Source organism: Dioscorea cayenensis, chromosome 10 (assembly GCF_009730915.1).
Source record: "Dioscorea cayenensis subsp. rotundata cultivar TDr96_F1 chromosome 10, TDr96_F1_v2_PseudoChromosome.rev07_lg8_w22 25.fasta, whole genome shotgun sequence".
NCBI lineage: Eukaryota > Viridiplantae > Streptophyta > Magnoliopsida > Dioscoreales > Dioscoreaceae > Dioscorea > Dioscorea cayenensis.
In genome coordinates this window covers 5,949,800-5,969,681 of record NC_052480.1, presented here as the reverse complement: position 1 = coordinate 5,969,681, position 19,882 = coordinate 5,949,800, and the positions used below count along the sequence as shown (strand labels likewise).

The 19,882-nt window shown below is 32.7% G+C and overlaps 1 protein-coding gene and 1 pseudogene across 1 annotated transcript; both read left to right on the top strand.

Annotated features, from left to right (window-relative positions):
- Positions 1 to 4,564: 4,564 nt before the first annotated feature.
- On the top strand, positions 4,565 to 14,833 carry LOC120270472 (FAD synthase). Its single transcript, XM_039277491.1, has 16 exons — positions 4,565 to 4,717; positions 5,680 to 5,725; positions 5,815 to 5,984; positions 6,121 to 6,238; positions 6,363 to 6,445; positions 6,531 to 6,590; positions 7,141 to 7,395; positions 9,344 to 9,440; positions 10,820 to 10,870; positions 10,981 to 11,061; positions 11,568 to 11,639; positions 12,151 to 12,213; positions 12,667 to 12,813; positions 13,997 to 14,054; positions 14,127 to 14,179; positions 14,332 to 14,833. Exons 1-16 carry the CDS (start codon positions 4,617 to 4,619, stop codon positions 14,416 to 14,418), a joined length of 1,542 nt encoding a protein of 513 aa, XP_039133425.1. The 5' UTR covers positions 4,565 to 4,616; the 3' UTR covers positions 14,419 to 14,833.
- The window catches only part of LOC120270243, a 36,351-nt pseudogene continuing 30,926 nt past the window's right edge, over positions 14,458 to 19,882 (top strand).

Below are 19,882 nucleotides of genomic sequence, written 5' to 3'. Positions count from 1 at the left end.
TTTGAATTGAAAGATTGAAGGGATTCAAGCAATATATAATTTACCTACATAAACATATCAATGATTTGGCATGCAGTTCTGTTACATTAGAATTATTAATTAAAGAAAGGTGGTTTTATTATAAAATAATAATACAAACAAGGTAGTTGGCTGATTGTGTATGATCATGAACTTTTATTAAGCCATGGGTCTTGCCACCTTCTAATTTATTGTGGAAAAAATTGTTTTTATACCCTTAAGGACTGAAACACCCTTGCACAAACGATATAGTCTTGTGTACCCTCATAAAATATTTTGTTTTTTTGATGTACTTTGTTGTTGCCTATGAGTAATTTGGGTTTTCAAATAAAAATGTAATCATATATTGTTTAAAAGATAAACCAAAAAATCCTAATTTATTTTAATCATTTTCATGTTTTCTCTTCATTTGGAAATCCTAAAAGCACACATTCATCACTAGGCCTAGCAAGCAAGTTGGGCAGGTCAAACCTGCTAATTGATCATAGGTTATATATTTATTTGTGTGTATAAACCTTTGTTCTTTATAGACTTAGTTTTATGAGTTTATTTCAAAATTATAAATTTTTATATAAAAAATTGATTTAGTTATAATTGATACTCATGTAAATTTCATTATAATATTTTTTTATAAATTATATATATATATATATATATATATATATATATATATATATATATATATATGAAAAGTAAGTGAGAGAGAAACCGAGATAACTAGGTGAACAGTCGGTTCAAATCAAAATTCTGTGCATATTACTTTCACTATATTATTATTTATAATAGGTATAATTGCCATATAGGTCCATGTAATTATATACTTTCTGTCATTTTAGTCCTTGTAATACTTTTAGGTACATTTAAGTCCTCATATTTGAGCAAGTTAGGACTTTCTAGTCCAAGGCGTAGATGGCATTATCTTCGTCGTTTCTTTTGAGTTGGCATGGCTTTAAATATTTGCTATTAGGTACAATTAAGTTCTTATGTTTGATCGAGTTGGGACTTTTTAGTCCCCCTATTTCGTAATAAAAAAAGTCACATTCGCTATTAGGTACAATTAAGTCCTCATATTTGATCGATTAGAGACTTTTTAGTCTCCCAATTTCGTAATAAAAAAAGTCACGTTAGCGCAAAAGAAACAGCAAAGTTAATGACATCTATGCCACGGACTAGAAAGTCCCAACTCAATCAAATATGAGGACTTAAATATACCTGAAAGTATTACAAGGACTAAAAATGGCAGAAAGTACACAATTACATGGACCTGTATGGCAATTAACTATTAAAATACTATACATCACACTTTTCATGTTAAAAGTTGAAAGTGAATGTGCTTTCAGTACTATGCATGATCATTGTTCACATTACGAACTGCCAATTCTAAGGATGTTTGTAGAAGACGGGCCATATATATATATATATATATATATATATATATATATATATATATATATATATATATATATATATATTCCATCTAGTAGAATGCAATTATTAGGGTTGATATTTCCATATATATCCATCTAATAGAATGCAATTATTAGGGTTAATATTTCCATCGGTCACTTAACCATTGTCTTGTTTTATTTTGATAATCGAACTTCATTTTACATCAAAATTAGTCACTTATTTTCAATTTTATTTCATCCGCGGTCAATTGATTGATTTGGAAACCAAATAGCTCATGTGGTAGTAGAAAAATCTGTGTCAGACTTCCTTGTGACACATCAGTTGTCCTACTTGGACTATATATATCATCAAACTTGAAGATTTTTTTGGCTGACACATTAGTTATTTGGTTTCCAAATCAATTAGGTGATTGCCTGGTGAAATAAAATTGTAGATGAGTGATCAATTTGATGCAAATTGAAGTTTAGTTACCAAAATAAAATAAGATCATAGTTAAGTGAATTATGAAAAAATAAACCCATAGTTAAGTGAATTGTGACAAAAATTAACTTGCAATTATAACCAGTATAATTTGTGTTTTTAAAAATTACATATTATAGATGAGTATGCATGCATTAACCAACATTAATATATATGGTTTATTAACCATTTAAATATATTGTATATTATATTTCATAAAATCCCCTAAAATAAATTTATAGAACAATCAAAAATAAATAGAATGCATTCAAGTTTACCATCTTATTTTCTATGAGTTACTTCATTTGTTCTCACCAATTTTCAACGGTAAAAATAAGTTTCTAGCCAAAATTTGTTGAATCCTCTACATATTTTTATATGAGTTATATTTGAGTTATATTTACAAATAAGGCCTCAAAGAAGGGTGGGTTCACTGGGTTGTTCGTTTCCCTTTTTTTTTAACCTCTCTATACAAAAATAATATAATTAATATCTACATTTTTTAAATATCAAAAGATTAAGAAATACATATAACTTGGACACTTAATTTTCTAATATGTATCAAAGTCAATTTATATTCATATTTTAAAAAAATATTTCAATTAGACACAAATCATAGAATATCATAAGTTATAAAAAGAAAATTGTCTTAAAGTCCAAAATTTTCACAAACTTTCATTCAAAGGTTATAATCATTGCATTTGAAATCATCATAATCTTTTAGCTGCATTTTATCAACCAATAAAGCCAATTGTAATACAGATCTTGGCTCAATCAAATGGCTATTTTCATTATGTAATTTAAAAAAACTTCAATTTTTTTTACTAATAAATGACAAGTACCTTATTTGAGGATTGTCAAAGGGACTGTATTTTATCAGCCAATAAGGCCAATTGTATATACAGGTCTTTGCTTAATCAAATGCCTATTTTCATTATGTAATTTTAAAAAATATTTATAGACGACAAGCACAGTTTTTTAAGAGATTGTCAAAAAGCAGAATATTTATGAAGTGCACTAATTACAGTGGTATACAAACATTCTAGAAAAATCTTCCTGTAACTCTGAAGGGGTAAAATCACTATTTCTTTCACAGGGGATCTACAATCAGACCGTGAATGAAATAAAAATAGTACTTGGTCTAAGTGTATAGTACAATAACAATATTGTGGAAGGAAAGATTCAAACTTTTTACCCCTCTCTTGCACTTTTGTTTAAAAACAAATGTCTTACGTGGTGGGTTATAAAGTCTTATGACCACTTGTTAAAAGAGGAAAAAGATGGTGAATAAAATGATGAGGCAATAGATAGCTTTATTAATCATATATTAATTTTGGGGGAAAAAAAAGCACTTAGTGGAGTAAACTCACCACAATTCGACAGTTTAATGAACACCCTGCATGGCTGCACCTCCACATTAGACTCACAAGGCTCCCATAATTTAGCAAATGCAGAGTTTGTGTAAAGGGTGTCTTATATAGAGTCAGGGACTATAAAAATCAAATATTACTCCTATTAAAATTCAAATTAATAAATCATGCTCAACTTCAGAATTAATTATTAAATTTTTAATAAATAAATAAATAAAAATGAGTTTATATTTATCATCAATTTCAACAAAATAAAGGAAAAATAAAACAAAAATTATTCTCCTGGTAAAAATGGGGGAAAACATAATAGCAATAATACCATACTCTAATGGTTAAGATTTTCAGAATATTATATGAGAAGTCAGATTCCTGCTCACACATAATTTTTTTTTTTATATTAGGTGACAAGCATCCTCATTCAAGGTTTAAATCAGCCCTTACAAGCTCAACAACACTTTGCCCTCGCCTTGTGTAGGTTTTGATCTCAAGACTCTTTTGAAAATGAGAACCTTTACGCAAAGGACCTGATACCAATAGATCAAGTAACTATTTGTGATCACACATAAATTGTGGCTTGTCCACTTTAATTTTTTTAGGAATTAGGGTATAGCTCACTGATATTTACCATGTCTTACAATTTGGGGGTTTAAAGTTTAAACCATATATGAGAGGTTTGTGTGAAGAACATTTTTTTCATCTAAAGTTATATGACATGAGAATTTATCTATAGAAATTGACAAGCTATTAGTAATTAATGTATCTGGTACCTATCTATCCCTAACTGTTAGTACTTACCGTAAAAATAAAAATAAAAATAAAAACATAATATATGGGCCATATTTGAATATTTTGAAATATATTATAAAAATCATAGTTGAGTAATAGCAAATATCTTACTTTCATGTTTTATTTATTTACTTATTTGAAAACTTTTTTTTTAAATAAAAAAAATTAGAATATTGAAAATCATTTTTAGCCACTTTATCCCCTTCACGCCTTCTAAAATCCCTTATTTACTTATTTGAAAACTTTTTTTTTAAATAAAAAAAATTAGAATATTGAAAATCATTTTTAGCCACTTTATCCCCTTCACGCCTTCTAAAATCCCTTATTTACTTATTTGAAAACTTTTTTTTTAAATAAAAAAAATTAGAATATTGAAAAATCATTTTTTTAGCCACTTTATCCCCTTCACACCTTCTAAAATCCCTTATTTACTTATTTGAAAACTTTTTTTTTAAATAAAAAAATTAGAATATTGAAAATCATTTTTAGCCACTCCCTCTCCCCTTCACGCCTTCTAAAATCCCCTCTCTCTCTCTCTCTCTCTCTCTCTCTGTCTCTCCCTCACTGTTGGAGATGGAAATCGACGAGGCCATAAGGGCGAGCAGTGACCGCAGGCTGCAGACCAAGTACAACAACGCGGCCTACATCATCCAAAGGGCTTTCGCCCTCTATGAGTAAGTCCGTCGACTCTGGACTCTGAATTTCTCTGTAATTTTTTTTTCTCTCTTCGAATTAGTGAGATTCAATGTATTTTTACAGTTTTTCTTGTTTAACTTCTTGTTAAAGTTTCAACTTTGGTGGGAAAGGCTTTGCCTTTCTCTGTTTCTTTTTTTTTGAAAGCTGTAAATGAGATTGTTTTATGAGATTTTTTTGGTGCTGATTGTCCTCCCAATCGAAGTTATCTTCTGAATTTGTGTTTTTTTTCTTCTGTAGTTTGGTGTGATTTGCATTCCTTATAGTGTTGCTGGGCGATCTGCTTTGATCCCAAGTTTTGACATTTTGCTTTTGATGTCGTACGAATGATTTGGGCGATTCTGTGTGTACTGACTAGTCAATTTGATGCAAAAACTTGTTTTTTTTTATTTTTTTATTTTTTATTTTTCATTTTAAAGTTGGAATATTTGATTTGGTTTAGTTTTTTGGAGTGATGTTTTGATGATCTGTCTGAACCCTCTTCCTTGCTTTTCACATTTTCTTTCGTTAATTCATTTGTTTCGGTTTGTTTGATGGGCATGCTATTGAAATTTATACCTGATATTGCTTATAGTTAATAATCTAAACAGTTTTGGATTTTTGTAGGTTTTTAATTTCTAAGATATGGGTTTCTTTTATGATGTTCTTTTCATGTTTCTTTGCTACAATCTCACGTGCTGATGTGTGGTCGCAGTCTTACGAATTAATTAATTCAATTTCCTGTGGCACAGTAAATGTAATTGGATTATATAATTTGCCTGTGGGAACTTCTAAGTGGCATATGCCCTGTTAGCTTATCATCAACTTCGCAATGTTAGCTGTGCTTTATTTTTCCATTTGAACGTTGCTTGCTTCAGTAGATTGGATTTGCTGTTGCTTTCAGGAAGGTGAATAGTAATATTTGATGCTTCTTATTTGTTTTGTGAACACATTCTCTTGGCAGGTTTGAGCAGGTTGCCTTCAGTTTTAATGGGGGGAAGGACTCAACTGTAATTGATTTTATTTTTGTTGAATTGATGAGTTTTATTTTATAGACAAATTCATGAACATATGTTCATAAGCATAACAACTTACGCAGGTTTTGCTGCATCTACTGCGCGCGGGCTATTTTTTGTATAAGAAGAATGCCCATCATCCCAAGGGGAGCCAAAAGGACCATGTGTTAAACTGTCCCATGCGGACCATCTACTTTGAGAGCCCTTCGGCTTTCCCGGAGATAAATTCATTCACTTATGAAACTGCCTCTATGTAATTCTAATTCGTTTAGTGTTTTTTTTTTTAATTTCATTTCCTGATGTAGTTTTGTCAAAAATTGTCCTTCCACTGGAGCAAAGTTTTGTTTAAGCACATTTTTTGTTTATATATTTGTTTCTATTTTGGGCAGTTATGACTTGCAATTGGAAGTAATTTGTTCGGATTTTAAATCTGGTTTAGAGGCTCTATTAGAACAAAAACCAACAAAAGCTATCTTCCTTGGCACTCGAATAGGTGACCCTAATGCGGTATCTGTTTCAATCTCTCTGTTGTTATTTTTAGGAGCTTATGAATAACTGTTGTTCATGAGCATAATGTTTCTTTATTTTGTTTAACACTGTTATTTTGTATTTCCTATTTTTGCTGATGCAGGTCGGTCAGGAGCAGTTCTCACCTAGTTCAATCGGATGGCCACCTTTTATGAGGGTGAATCCTATCTTGGATTGGTCATACAGGTTCCTCTACATAATATATCATAGAAGTTTGTCTTTCGTTCTTTAGTGGCTTATTCATTTTACATGGTTACCGTTTTTCCTACAGAGATGTTTGGGCTTTTATTTCAACTAGCAAGGTTCAATATTGCAGTCTCTATGATAAAGGGTAATCTACTTCCCATGACTCAAGTACTAGTATGCACAATGTTGGCTACTTTTTTTTTTTTGTTTGGCTAAAGTGGTTTTAGTTAGTTTCTATCAATAAATAAACATATTTGTGGAGCATGTGGTTCTTTTTTTCATTGCAGTATTGATAATACCACAAGTAAATTGTGCTGTTAAGTTCCCTATTACTTTTCTTGGAAAATAACTATAGAACCTGTTTTATCATTTTTGTGTTATCCGACATTATTATGACTGTGTCACTTGCATAGGATCTATATCATTATATATATATATATATATATATTATTATAGATATTTTAGTGACTTGTCAATTGTGATATTTGCCAATGTTGTGGTACTGGATATGAAGTCAGATGATTTTATGAACACTGAAATGTGTTCTTCATGTATATGTTCAGTGGAAATTCCTTATGATGAACCAACATTTGATTGAGCTTACCGAAAGGGAGTTATCAGAATTTACCCTCTTGCTTGCCTTGTGCATTGTGATTTCTATCTCACACTTAGAAATGACATTTTGTTTCTTGCAGATATACCTCCATCGGGAGCATCTATGATACAGTTCCAAATCCATTATTGTGCACTATTGATTCTCTCAGCAACACAGAGAAGTTCAAACCAGCATACCTACTTTCTGATGGTAGATTGGAAAGGGCTGGGAGAGCAAGAAAGCGGAATCAAGTCTCTGAAGCTTCTATAGATATAAGCAACGGCCCAAATATCATTCGTTCACAGCAGAATGGTGCTCTCATGGCATCAATTATTGCTGTTGGTGATGAGATTCTGTAAGTCATTTTCTCCAAGCAGTGTATATAATTCATTAGGTGGCAATTCAAAGTGTGAAGAAGTTATTATTGCTATGTATTTTAGAATTTTCTGGAATTATGTGCAGATGTTTGAGACTCTATGCTGCATTGCCATGTTTTCTGTTTTAGATGCTCATATGCAAATTTGCATTCATCTCTGAGGAAAGAAAAATTCATTCGCAACACATGGTGCCAATTTTCCGCTATAATTGTGATGAGTATGACTACTGAGAAGTAGCATAGTACTTCTCAAATATTAAAAAAACTATAACTAATGAGTTTTAATGGGAAAGCTAGACTTTTTTCACTCCAACAACCACTAATGAAAAGAAAGGGCATTCCATACTTGTAAAGGATAATTATAGACATCAGTAAGCTAAAGATATTGATTTGAGTCCACTTTTCTATAATCATCAATAACATCATCCATGCACTTTTGGACAAAAAACAGTTTGCTCAATCCTTTTTTGGCCATGCAACTCAATGGTCAAGATTCCGCTATAGGCCTGCATGTATCCATGTTGCCAACATATGGCTGCTCATTTCCTTAATTCATTCATCTCAGCATAAATGGTCATTTAACAATTATGTTGCCTTTTATATAAATGTATTTCCTCAAAAATTATAGTCATGCTTTTTTCTGTGACTTCTTAATAATTTAAAATTCATGACCTATCATGCCTTTTGGGTTTTGTTAAATACCAATGGTTATCTTCTTAAAACATATGTGGGCTAGAACTCTCAAACTTTCTTCATAATTTCATGTAATTTTTTTTTAAGCTGCATTTACCTGTGGTTGTAATTGTCTTGTCTTATACCCCCTTATAGGCCAGAAATTTGGGATACGCTCAAATCTCATTTATTTTTTTTCAAGCTTTTAAATTCAAGTGTGACTTGTAAATATTGTTTTTTCATTGCTATGTGAGTTCTAGGCAACAGATATCTCAGCCTAACGCCTAAAAGGCAAGTTAATAAAAAGAAGGTTCCATCTTTTTTGATCGTCTATCGTAGTTTGGGTAGTCTGTGATCAAACAGTCAATATTCTTCAGGTTCAGAAGGACTGGGTGATATAGCATGATTTACTTTTTCTTAACTGCTAAAATCACTTCCTTAAGCTGCCACAATTGATAGGATAAGAGCTCTGAACCTATATATTCACATCCACATTTACTAACTTGATCAATGTGGGACTATTCGTTGGTCTAATATTTATTAGTTAATTTCCCTTGATAAAATGCATAATTCTTCTTATGCATCTGAAAAGCATGGCATAATTAAAACTTAGAGATGGACGAAGAAATCTCGTAATGCATTTATGTTACAAATTATTTATTACCGGAAGAACCAGCACCATAATGTAAAAGTGGAATCTAATTGGTCATGCACAGTGATCCCTCAAATGCTTACCACGATCTTGGACTTGCTATAATAACAGGGATTGGCTTAGTATCAGGAGCTTGTACGTGGCATACCTGGCCTAGGATTGAGGTAGAAGATTTCTTACCAACATGAACTTCCAATTGTGAAAATGTGTGACTTGAAGATTGTTGGACTAGTTTGGGGCATATGAAGCATGGTCTGGGCATCAAGTTGGAGGAAAAGGGACTAGTGCTAGGTGAGGATGACCAGAGGAATGTTGCTGGATCACCAATTTATCAGAAAGTTGCTACCTGTATGTTCTGCCAATCATAGATATATTGAATCCATAAAAAAATACCATAGATATATTCAAGATATTGTGCTGCAACATGACTAATTCAGGCTGTTAGATATCATGGGTAAATAATGGATCATGTTTCCAACAGAACCTCAATCAAATATCTTGTTTCCATTTTCCATAGAGAGATTTATGACTTGTTAATTAACATTGTAAGCACATCAGTTGCTATTTGAAATAAGTGACATTGTTTTTTCCCCCAATCTTCAGGTTTGGCAACATTGAGGATGAAATAGCTGGAACATTATGCAGAAAACTCCATGCAATAGGTTGGCATGTTTCACATAAGGCAGTTGTCCGGAATGAGGTAAGACAAGACAACATGTGGACCATACAGAAGCTTATGTCACTGAATGAAAGGCCATGCAAATATTTACTTGTGTGTGTATATGTATATATGTATTAGTCTTTGACCATCAGAATTTGGCAATCTGCTTATATTGTATATTTTGTGCCTTGTCCTTTTCATCAAGAAGACTGGAATTTGATCCCATCAACTGAATAAAATTCTTCTTCAAAATTTTCTTTTTGATGAAATATTAGTTTCGCTTTAGTGGCGGCCCTATGGAGCTCAGGGTTATGTGTGTTGAGATGGAAGTGACGGATTTGAGATCTTTGAATGCTAGGGGACAGTTTCCCAGCATGTGGGGTAATGCTGTATAAATTTAATTCTCTTTGGACTCTACTATTGGCAGCAACCTTGTACATTTGCAATGTATATTCTTAAGTAGTCAATCTTGCTTGCTATTTGTATTGTCCTTTTGCTGCCTCAGTTTTGATGCCAATATTATTTCTTTTTTCCCCTTTATGCGAACTAATTTTAGCATTTCTTTTCTATAATTAATTATAATTAGAGTCTTGAATAGATTCATAGTTTTTTTTATATCATAGGATTTTGAAAGAAAGGACAACTTAAGGAGAATGTATGGTCCAGTAATGACTAAAGGTTTAGACTCTGTTATGCATAAGAGCTCAACTTTTTCCTATCATTATCTTTACTCTATAGCATTTGATGCTGGTTAGTTCCATTGCATCAACACAAATGAAACCCATTGCTCTGCATCTGAATTTGATCTTTAGTTATTTAAATGTTATGCATTAAATAAGGCAATAAAAGCAGAGTGCATGTCTTGATATTTAGTTCTGATCCAATTCATGAAATCTTAATCATAATTCGAGCATTATGAATATAGAAATAATGAATCTGTTGAAGCTTTTCTTTTAGTTCTTAGTATTTCTTGGTGAGTAGTCATCCGTTGATTCTAACTGTGCTTGAATGACCATATGGTTTTTATGTTATGTCATTAGCAGTTAAACCAATACCCAACCTGACAGCAAAGTTCAATCTTAAATGTGGTGGAGCATCAAAATCTTGTGGTGGTTAAGTGTCTGAAAAAGCTACCTATATCCCTCAATTAGTGAGTCAAGGTTACTTGGACCATTTTGAGGGCATATTTCTGCCAAGTTTATATATATATAAGACTCAATGTAACTTATGAGTTGTCAAATCGTCTCTGGATAAATTTTTTATATTCTTTGATGTAATAACTTTGGTGCAAAGTATAATTTCTACCATCTGAAGTTGTCTGGCATTTGTAAGTGGGTTAGAATTAGTTTCTTAATTGGTACTATATCTGTGGCGCTGTATATTGAATCACCAATTTAAGGCTTGCATTTTAATTGCAGATTGATTCGGTGGCTGAAGAAGTTGAAAACAGGAAATCCACAGATGATTTGGTTAGTAGTTCACATATTTTGTGTATAACTGCTTATTAAAAAAAGGGAAGCAAAGTACTTTTACAGGTTCTCTCTGTAATTTTTCATTACTTCTGTTATTGTCATTCCAGGTATTCTTATTTGGAGGAGTTGGCCCTTTGCATTTAGATGTTTCAATGGCAGGTGTTGCGAAAGCATTTGGGACTCGTCTGGTGTGTTAAATATCTGATATTGCATAGACTTGCAGAATATTAACTGATTTTGCTGATCATTAGCTACCTGTTAAACCTAATGAAGACAAGTAATGCACCTTGATACACTTTTTATCTTAAACCTTTATATTTCCTCACTGAAAAATTGTGTAGCTGCAATTAAGCATGGATGCTGGTGATGAACATATCACGGTTGAGGAGATGTAAAGGACATGATGTTTGATATCATAAATGGATTTTCTAAAGGATCCATGTCATCACACCCATAGTTGTTGGGACCAAGGCTTTGTTATTATTTTTTTTACATTCCCATCCTAGTAGTAAATGGATTTGGGTGCTTTAGGTGACTTGACTGGCAACTTGTTGAAAAAACCAAATTCTCTTCTTTGAGGGTTTTAAAAGCCTGATAATATTTCAAATGTGTTGTTAATTCATTTAGTGTGGATAATGATGACTTTTAAACTGATCATAACATCTTTGCATATGCTTGATTCTGCTGATTCAAGGCACCTGATGAAGAGTTTGAGGAGTATCTGAGGCATCTTATAGGCAACCATTGCACTGGAGACCGTAATGAGGTATTGAATTATTAGCAGCCTTCTGCATTTCTTGCTCTACTTGATAATATTGTTTGGCTTAGAATGGCCATCATAGCTGGAAAAGGCTTCATGGATTAGATGAAATATAATGAGATTTCTTACATTCGTGCTATATCCAGTCTTGCTTTACTGGTATTTGGTACTAAAGGGCTTCTAGCTATACTTACTATTATTTTCAGTTTTGCTCTATCCATTGTGCTTTATCTCTTTGAACTCTTCTTTCACATATGGCATATAACTTTTATTGCATATTTGGCAATAAAAGTCATTGACCTGCAAAACTAAGTTACATGAGCGGATCTACCATTTTTCAGAACATGTGTAAACAATGATTTATCATTCATCTAAATTAGTACTGCAATATTCATGTTAATTTTTGTGAGATTTTGGTTGGTAGCATCTATAATATTAATCATGGATTTGTTGCTGGATTTACTAGTTGGGATAACACTTATGAATTAGAACTAGAACTTGTGTTGTTTCTTTTCAGATGGCTTTGTTGCCCGAAGGCATTACTGAGTTGCTGCATCATGAAATGCTATCTGTGCCATTGGTATGTTTGATGAACCTGTATATTTGATTTTCAGCATAAGTAATTATCTTCTTGCCTTTTCAATTAAAGACGTCCCCCACCTCCTGTTGTACTTTTCAAACTTTCTCTGGTGGTAGATAATGTAAAAATTTCAATCAACTATTTACTTTTTCAATATTCCTTTCGGAGTTGTGTAGTCTTGAATGATCTTTGATGTCTTGCTCTGACAGCCTGTTTGAATGAGCTTCTCTGCTTTTTGAGGAATAACACAAATTTAAAATTGGAGATTATGAAGAGCTGGTTTTTCTAGTTTTTGTGAACCTAAAAGAGTTTTTTTCACATGTTCCTAAACATTGGTTTTGTATCCAGCAATAAGCGATTGCTGAATCCATTACCAAATATTTTTATTCTGTTCATGTATTCACTATACTTAGTGCTGCATTGCCTCCTAATCTAGTTTCAACTTCCTTGCAGATCAAATGTGGTAATGTGGTGATCCTTTCCGCTACTAATGCTTATGAAGTGGAAAAACAGTGGAATTGTCTCCTAGAATCGGCAAACACCCCCTTAGTCCAGCTGGCACCATTCTTCTCAAAGCATCTTAGCACTATGCTATCGGATGTATGTATACCTGCCCTTTTAATTTGATTTTTTTGATATTATATTCAGTCTTGCTTTATCCATCTTGCTTTACTTGTTTAGAATTCTTTGCTTGGACAAGAGTTTAACATTACTTATTTGAGATGATAGTTTGGCTAGTCAATTATGAATGGTTGATTCAACTTACAATTTTTTCTTCCCTTCCATATGTTTTATTATTATTATTATTATTATTTTTGAAGAAAAGAGCTGCATAGCAGCTAAATTTATTAAACCAAAGAGAAAAGAAAGACAACAAAATAGCAAGAAGAAGAGATAAAACAATTAAACCAGAAGAAAGAGGGAAACTACAACTGAACAGAAGCTAAACGAATCTAAAGCTATTCTTTGAGAGCCACTTCATGAGCCAACGAGGCAGATCCAATCCTTGATGAAACAATGAAAGTCCATGTCTTGATCTGCCATGCGCAGCAAGCTTATCTGCGGATCCAATAATATGTTTTATTATTTATAACAACTACCCAATTTCTGACACCTAGCACTTCTAGCGTAGCTGCTTTCTACAATAGTTTACATATTGTCCGACACAGGGTTGTAACTGCTCAAAAGTAGCATCTTTTTATGTGGTTTTAATGTAATTCAAAGACCAGTGGCATCTTTTTAGCGGTGACCATAATTGGTGCTTTAAACTTTTTATTATGTAGTTGAATAACAGAAGACTTTTCGAGAAAAACTATTGTGCAATCTCATTAGATTTATATATAAAGAGGCATATTATATTTACAACAGGTTGATTATGCTTTGCTACAAACTGAATTTCATGATGTGGAATTTTCGTATTTCTCAAAATTTCTACATTTATTTGTCTCGATAAAATGTTTTGATTCAATATTGTTTTCTTGTGTAACTCTTGTCCATAGCCTGTTCCAAGGTTGTTCAGCATGAGATGTTTTGCTATATAGGCTGCTTGTAATTTATAGACAGGATATATCTGAGTTTTGAACCAAATATACTGTCGATGTTTTGATGCTTCTTACAATGAATCCATCACCAATTATGACTCTTTATTTTTGGCAGTAAATTATGCAACTTCTGTATTTCAAAATTTTGACAGTATACTTCGGCAAATTGCTGAATGGCATTTATATTAGGAAAATTTATTTCCTGTTGCCAAGCTGATTCCCCTTCATCACATATCATGCAGGTTGAACTTTCAGAAACTCTGTCCAGATTGTGCCTCGACTTTCCAGATCTAAACTTAAGTAATAACAAACCAAAACCAGAGTTAAATTTTCTCTTCTAAAAAATTTTGATTAAATGTTCAAAAATTTCAGGTTGTCATCGCAAGGCTAGAACAGGGCCTCTCATCATCAATTTTACTGGAAAGGTACTCATATTGCTTACGTAAATCATTTTTCAAGCAATGCCACCTTAACAAATTCTGAACCACAATTCGTCTATCCTGTTTTATAGACTCAGATTTCTAGTAGATATGGAATTTTTCTTTCATCATTTCAAAGTGTTTGTAATTTACTTCAGGACCATACGAGAGTTGAGTTGGCTGCGAAGGTGCTTTCTCAGAAATATCATGGAGCATTTTCTGAATTCAATTTTGAGGGAGTTTAGAAAGAATTCGAAAGGAAGAGCTGTTTTTCTCAATAGGTGATGCGCAAATGTGTTCAACCGATCATTCGGAGGACCAAGTTTACTTCACCAGAATCAAGGTGGTGTTATTTCTCCAAGACAAATATGCCAACAAATTGTTGGAGCAAATCATACAGAAGTAGTTGCATAAGGAATTCAATGCCTGGAGCTTTGATTCGGAATTCTCTGCTTTCCCCTGTTAAATGGCTCTGGTCTTTCCTTTTTCGGTTTTTTAGGCAAAAGACGAAAGAATCATCATATAGTTATTTGTATGACTTGACAATCAATGTGTCATGCTAATAACGCAGATTTCATTAAACTCTTGAAGCTTTTGCTTAATTCATAGATTATTGAAATGAAAATGAACAGAGCAGAGCAAACTCTTTGTTTTTTGTCATACCGAATCATGTACAAATGATTCTTTGTATCACCCATACATGGACTACCTTATTATATCTAAATGGCATTCTTCGTTGAAGCTATTCGGTGATAAGATCAACAGGATTTTTTTTTTTTTTTTTTTCCTGCAATTGTCTAGCTTCCTGTTTCAGCTTGAGTTCTGAGCAGACTGTGATAAGAGGATTTATATTAGGGAAATCGACTTTAATTTTATGTGATGAATCTTATAAAAGAGTTAAAGCAAGAAGATCACCAGCATATCATGATCCCCCATGATCTCTTCTACAACTTCACCGAGAAGTTTATTTGCACTATTGGGAACAACTGCAAAAACAGCTTTCAATCCTGCACCGGAACATGGATCTTGCATTCATTTTGTCTTTTATTTTTTGCATGAATCAAGGCAAAAGAGTTTGCTTGGACTGTACATTGTACAACATAATGTTATTTGTCTTTATTAGATGTTGCAAATAAACCGTGTAATCAATATTTGGTATCATATTTTACTAATGTAAACTTAACTGATGTGGGACTACTATTTTAACACAATTGTCATCTGGTTTTGTTTTAAGAACTTTCATTTGCACTAAAATTGTTATACAGGATGACATTCCTTTCAATTTAACAATATTTACAAAATTCTCCTACTATATTTACATTTTTAATATAATTGTAAATTATGAATTATACTTACTCTAGCGTACTGTTTAATAGTATGGAGGAGACTATACTCATAGTGGCCGCCTATATGGTGCAACATTAGAGAGCGCTCCAAGCATTTCCGTGGTCGTAGTTCTAACAGACTAATTGATTATAACAATTAAGAGCATTTGAATATGGCAAGGTTAGATGTGGGTTTAGACCGCTCAAATACGCAACTAAGATCAAGTAATGTAGATGGTTCCCGCATCAGTGTTTCAAGTGCTCCTAGTTCTTCAAGTCAAGGTTCTGGGCTAGATAAAATTGAATCATTAGGCGAAGTTTATGTTTGGGGTGAACTATGGTGTGATGGGACCTTATTAGCCGACTCTGAAAAACACTTTATGCTTTAGAACTAATGTTATACTTCGAAACCTTTAGAATCAAACCTTGTCTAGGATGTCCAGCAAATTGCATTTGGTGTGAGGCATGTTGCTTTGGCTACAAGACGAGGAGAGGAATTTACATTGGTTGAGGAATTTACTTGTGGTGAATATCATACTTGGTCATGGTGAGAAGGAAGCATGACTTGTCTCAACCTGCGTCCCTTCGCTTATTGACTATGACTTTCATCAATTAGCTTGTGGGCATAGCATTACAATTACACTCACAACATTTGGCCATGATTCAAAGATGGGAAGTAATGCTCACGGATAAGTTGGTAATCCGAAATCAGATGGTAGGATTCCTTGTCTAATACAAGATAGGGTAGTTGGGGAGTTAGTGGAAGATAGCATGTGGAGCTCATCATGTTGTTGTTCTAACATCCCGAAGTGAAGTATATACTTGGGGGAAAGGCGCCAATGGAAGACTTGGCCATGGAGATATTGAAGATCGACGATCACCTACCCTAGTTGAAGCTCTGAAAGATAGACGTGTTAAAAGCATATCATGCTGCTCAAATTTCACAGCATGCATTTGCATTCATAAGTGGGTATCTGGTGCAGATCAATCAATCTACTCAGGTTGTCAGCAAGCATTTGGATTTACCAGAAAGAGGCATAATTGTTATAATTGCGGACTAGATAATTGCCATGCTTGTAGTTCCAAAAAACTCTTGAAGGCTGCACTGGCACCTGCTCTAGGCAAACCACATCAAGTGTGTGATTCTTGCTATGCAAAACTTAAGGCATCAGAAGCTGGTAATGCCTCTAATGTTGCTAGGAGGAATATAATCTCTCATCTTTCTGTTGATGGCATAGAGAGGCTAGAACAGGGAAAACTAAGACCTTCAAGGATTTTGTTATTTGCTAATGCTGAACCTATCAACCTATTAAGACAGATTATTTTACTCAAGTTAGAGCCACACATGCTCCTTCATTACTACTATTAGAAGATGTCTCTTTTACTAGCTCATTGAATTCACTTTAAACAGCTCCGAAACCAATTATTACGTCATCATCACCTCATGCTTCCAATTCGAGTCCAATATCTCCATATTCAATGAATACCCAGCCCTCCACGTTCCGTTACTCCAGCATTTTCAAAGGCATAATTGATAGCCTAAAAAAAACTAATGAGCTTTTTAACTAGGAGGTAGTGAAGTTGCTATCTTAGGTAAGCACCGGGCTTCTTTTCTGGTAATCTATATTTGATCTCTCACCACTTTCATATTGGTTTATGTTGTATTCATTTTCTCCCACTTTATTTATAGATTAAAAATCTGAGGTGAAAGACTGAAGTTCATGATGCAGTATTGTAGAAAGCAGAGAAGAAGGCTGAAGAAGCTACCATTGTAGCTTCAGAGGAATCTGCAAAACCTAATGCATCAGTGGAAGTTATCATGGCGCTTGATGCCCAGGTTCAAGTATCTCCACTTTTGTGTTTTTGCTTGCCGTACAACAACATATACCTTACACAACCTCTCTCAAGGATTCCTATGATATCTTCTTTGTGTTTACATGTTTTTTTATATGTAAAATAGAATTTGTGTGGATTTTTTTTGTAGTTTAATTGATCCTAGAACTCAAGTGCCGTTTGTTTTTCTTATCTATTTCTACTTGTTGATTCTGATTATAGAGCAATACCTTTGACAATTTTGGAACCATTATCAATGATAATATCTTTTTCGATCATTGTGCTATGTATTAATTGAGGCTTGAGAATTACCACATCTTTGTATTATTTCGCTCGATAGACCTCTTAGTGTTTTATGGGTTTAGTTGATTCACAGTTTTTTCTTTGTTTTTCAGTTTGAATGTCAAGCAAGTGATGGAGAAATTTCCCCCTGAGATCAGTAACAATCTAAAAGCCATTCATATCCAAGCGAAGTCATTCTTGTAAAGCGATGAAAGTCGAGCATCAGAATTCTCTTCTTCAATTGTATTGGATTCCTTGGGGGTTGTTCACTCACATACAATTAGTGAAGGATTTGCTTATGTTTATGATCATAAGATTGAAAATAAGCCAATCACTTATACCGGTACCAAGGAGAATACCATTCATCAAAGCATAGAGAATGGCTTAAGGTCATCGAAGATGTCTCTAGCAAGGCTTGACAACGATGGAGGAACCGAAATCTTTGAGCCTGGTGTATATGTTACTCTTGTTCTACTTCTTAATCGAACTAAAATCTTTAAAAGGGTCCGTTTCAGGTATGCTCCAACTTACATTCTACAACAAAGATATGCTCTAGCTCTCTGAATGCTATTTATGCTCTTGCAAAACCTCAGCGCCATATATATACATTCTTTGCAAATTTTGTAATTTCTCCTATTCCCCTATAAAATCAAAGATTGTTGCACATACACCTGCCATTTTGCATATAATATTCTTGTTCATATGCAATTACAAATTTTGTAGGGCTATACATAGGATCACAAGGTATACCTTGGTATACATCATAAGACCATATCATTCAATGCCTATGACTTTTTCTTCTTTTCAGATATATAACCTATTTTTATCTATATGTTTGTTTATGTATGTGGAGCTAGAGAAGGTTTGGTGAGCAGCAGCCTGAAGATTGGTGGAACCAAAACAAAGAAAGGTTACTGAAAAATACTTCCATCAAAATCCCGGCACTTCTTCCACAAATCCCCCAGCACTACCTTCTGCTGATGAAGAAGATGCCGCTTCAGCTTCCCAATCTTACCCTCTATTTCCTCTCTTTTTTAAAACTTGTGCTTCAATACAGTACCAGTTTTGAAGAGGGAAAATTGATACCATGTTGCTGATCATGTATGAGTTTCTTCTTTCCTTTTCATTTTGTTTTCATCTTTTTTGTTTTTGACACAGAAGTATAGGATGTATCATTTCGAGATGTAATTTTTTGTGATTCTATGAAGATGTAGGCATTTGTCTTTGAGTTTAAAATATTTTCGTGTTTGTTTTAACAAACATTTGTGGTAATGACAAATAATAAGATAATTTAATTTAATTTAATTATATTATAAATATCTAATATTTAATATTATTATAATATTTTATTTATGTTTTGACTGAAAATTTGTAATATGAGATATAAACAAAATTTGTTATATTTAAATTAAAATATGATAGGATATGTAGTATTATTAGTTTTATAATTTGATAAATAATATTTCAATTTGGCAAATAAAATATTTTAATGTAATATATCATATCTTTTAATATTAATACAATATTTTATTTAAGTTTTTGTTGAAAAACTTTTCATCAGATGTTGACATGTGTTGTCTTCTATTTTAAGGCAAATTCTCTCTTGTGTTTGTTATTATTATTTTTATTATTGTTTTGTAAATGAATAAAACAAATGCAAATGAAACAATATCAAACAAGAGAATCATTCAAAAAAGTAAGAAAGAAAAAACCAGAAGAAAAAGAATCAAAAGAGTAAAAAAAATTAACTACACAATAATAGCTATTACCACTTTTTGTACAATTTATTAAAAAAATCAAAATCAAAATTAATTACATTTAGGATTGTAATCATATATTTTAAACGTACATTGAATTTATAGAGTTTCACTATCTCATGTATTTTTTTTTTATTTTGATATCTTTAATTTTTTATTTTAATTTTCTTATATATAAATCAAAGCAAAAACATCTTTTCACTTATTCCTTACAAATTGTCATAAAAGAATTATGCTTAAATAATTCCAGATTGTTGGTTTACATTTTCTATAAAACAAATATTTTTTAATAAATTCTAAGTGATGGTGAAACGGAGTCTCTACGGTGATCTCTGGAGTGGCGGAATGGAAAGAGACAATTATGAGCGCATTTCTCCCCCAACACGGGTTGCCGACGACCGAATACTTCTTATGCTCAAGTGGTTAGCTCATATTCCTCTGGGGAACAAGGACCCTCAAAGAAATCTTCAAGACCTTGTATCTCGGAGGTGGTTCCGGTGGATAATATTCAT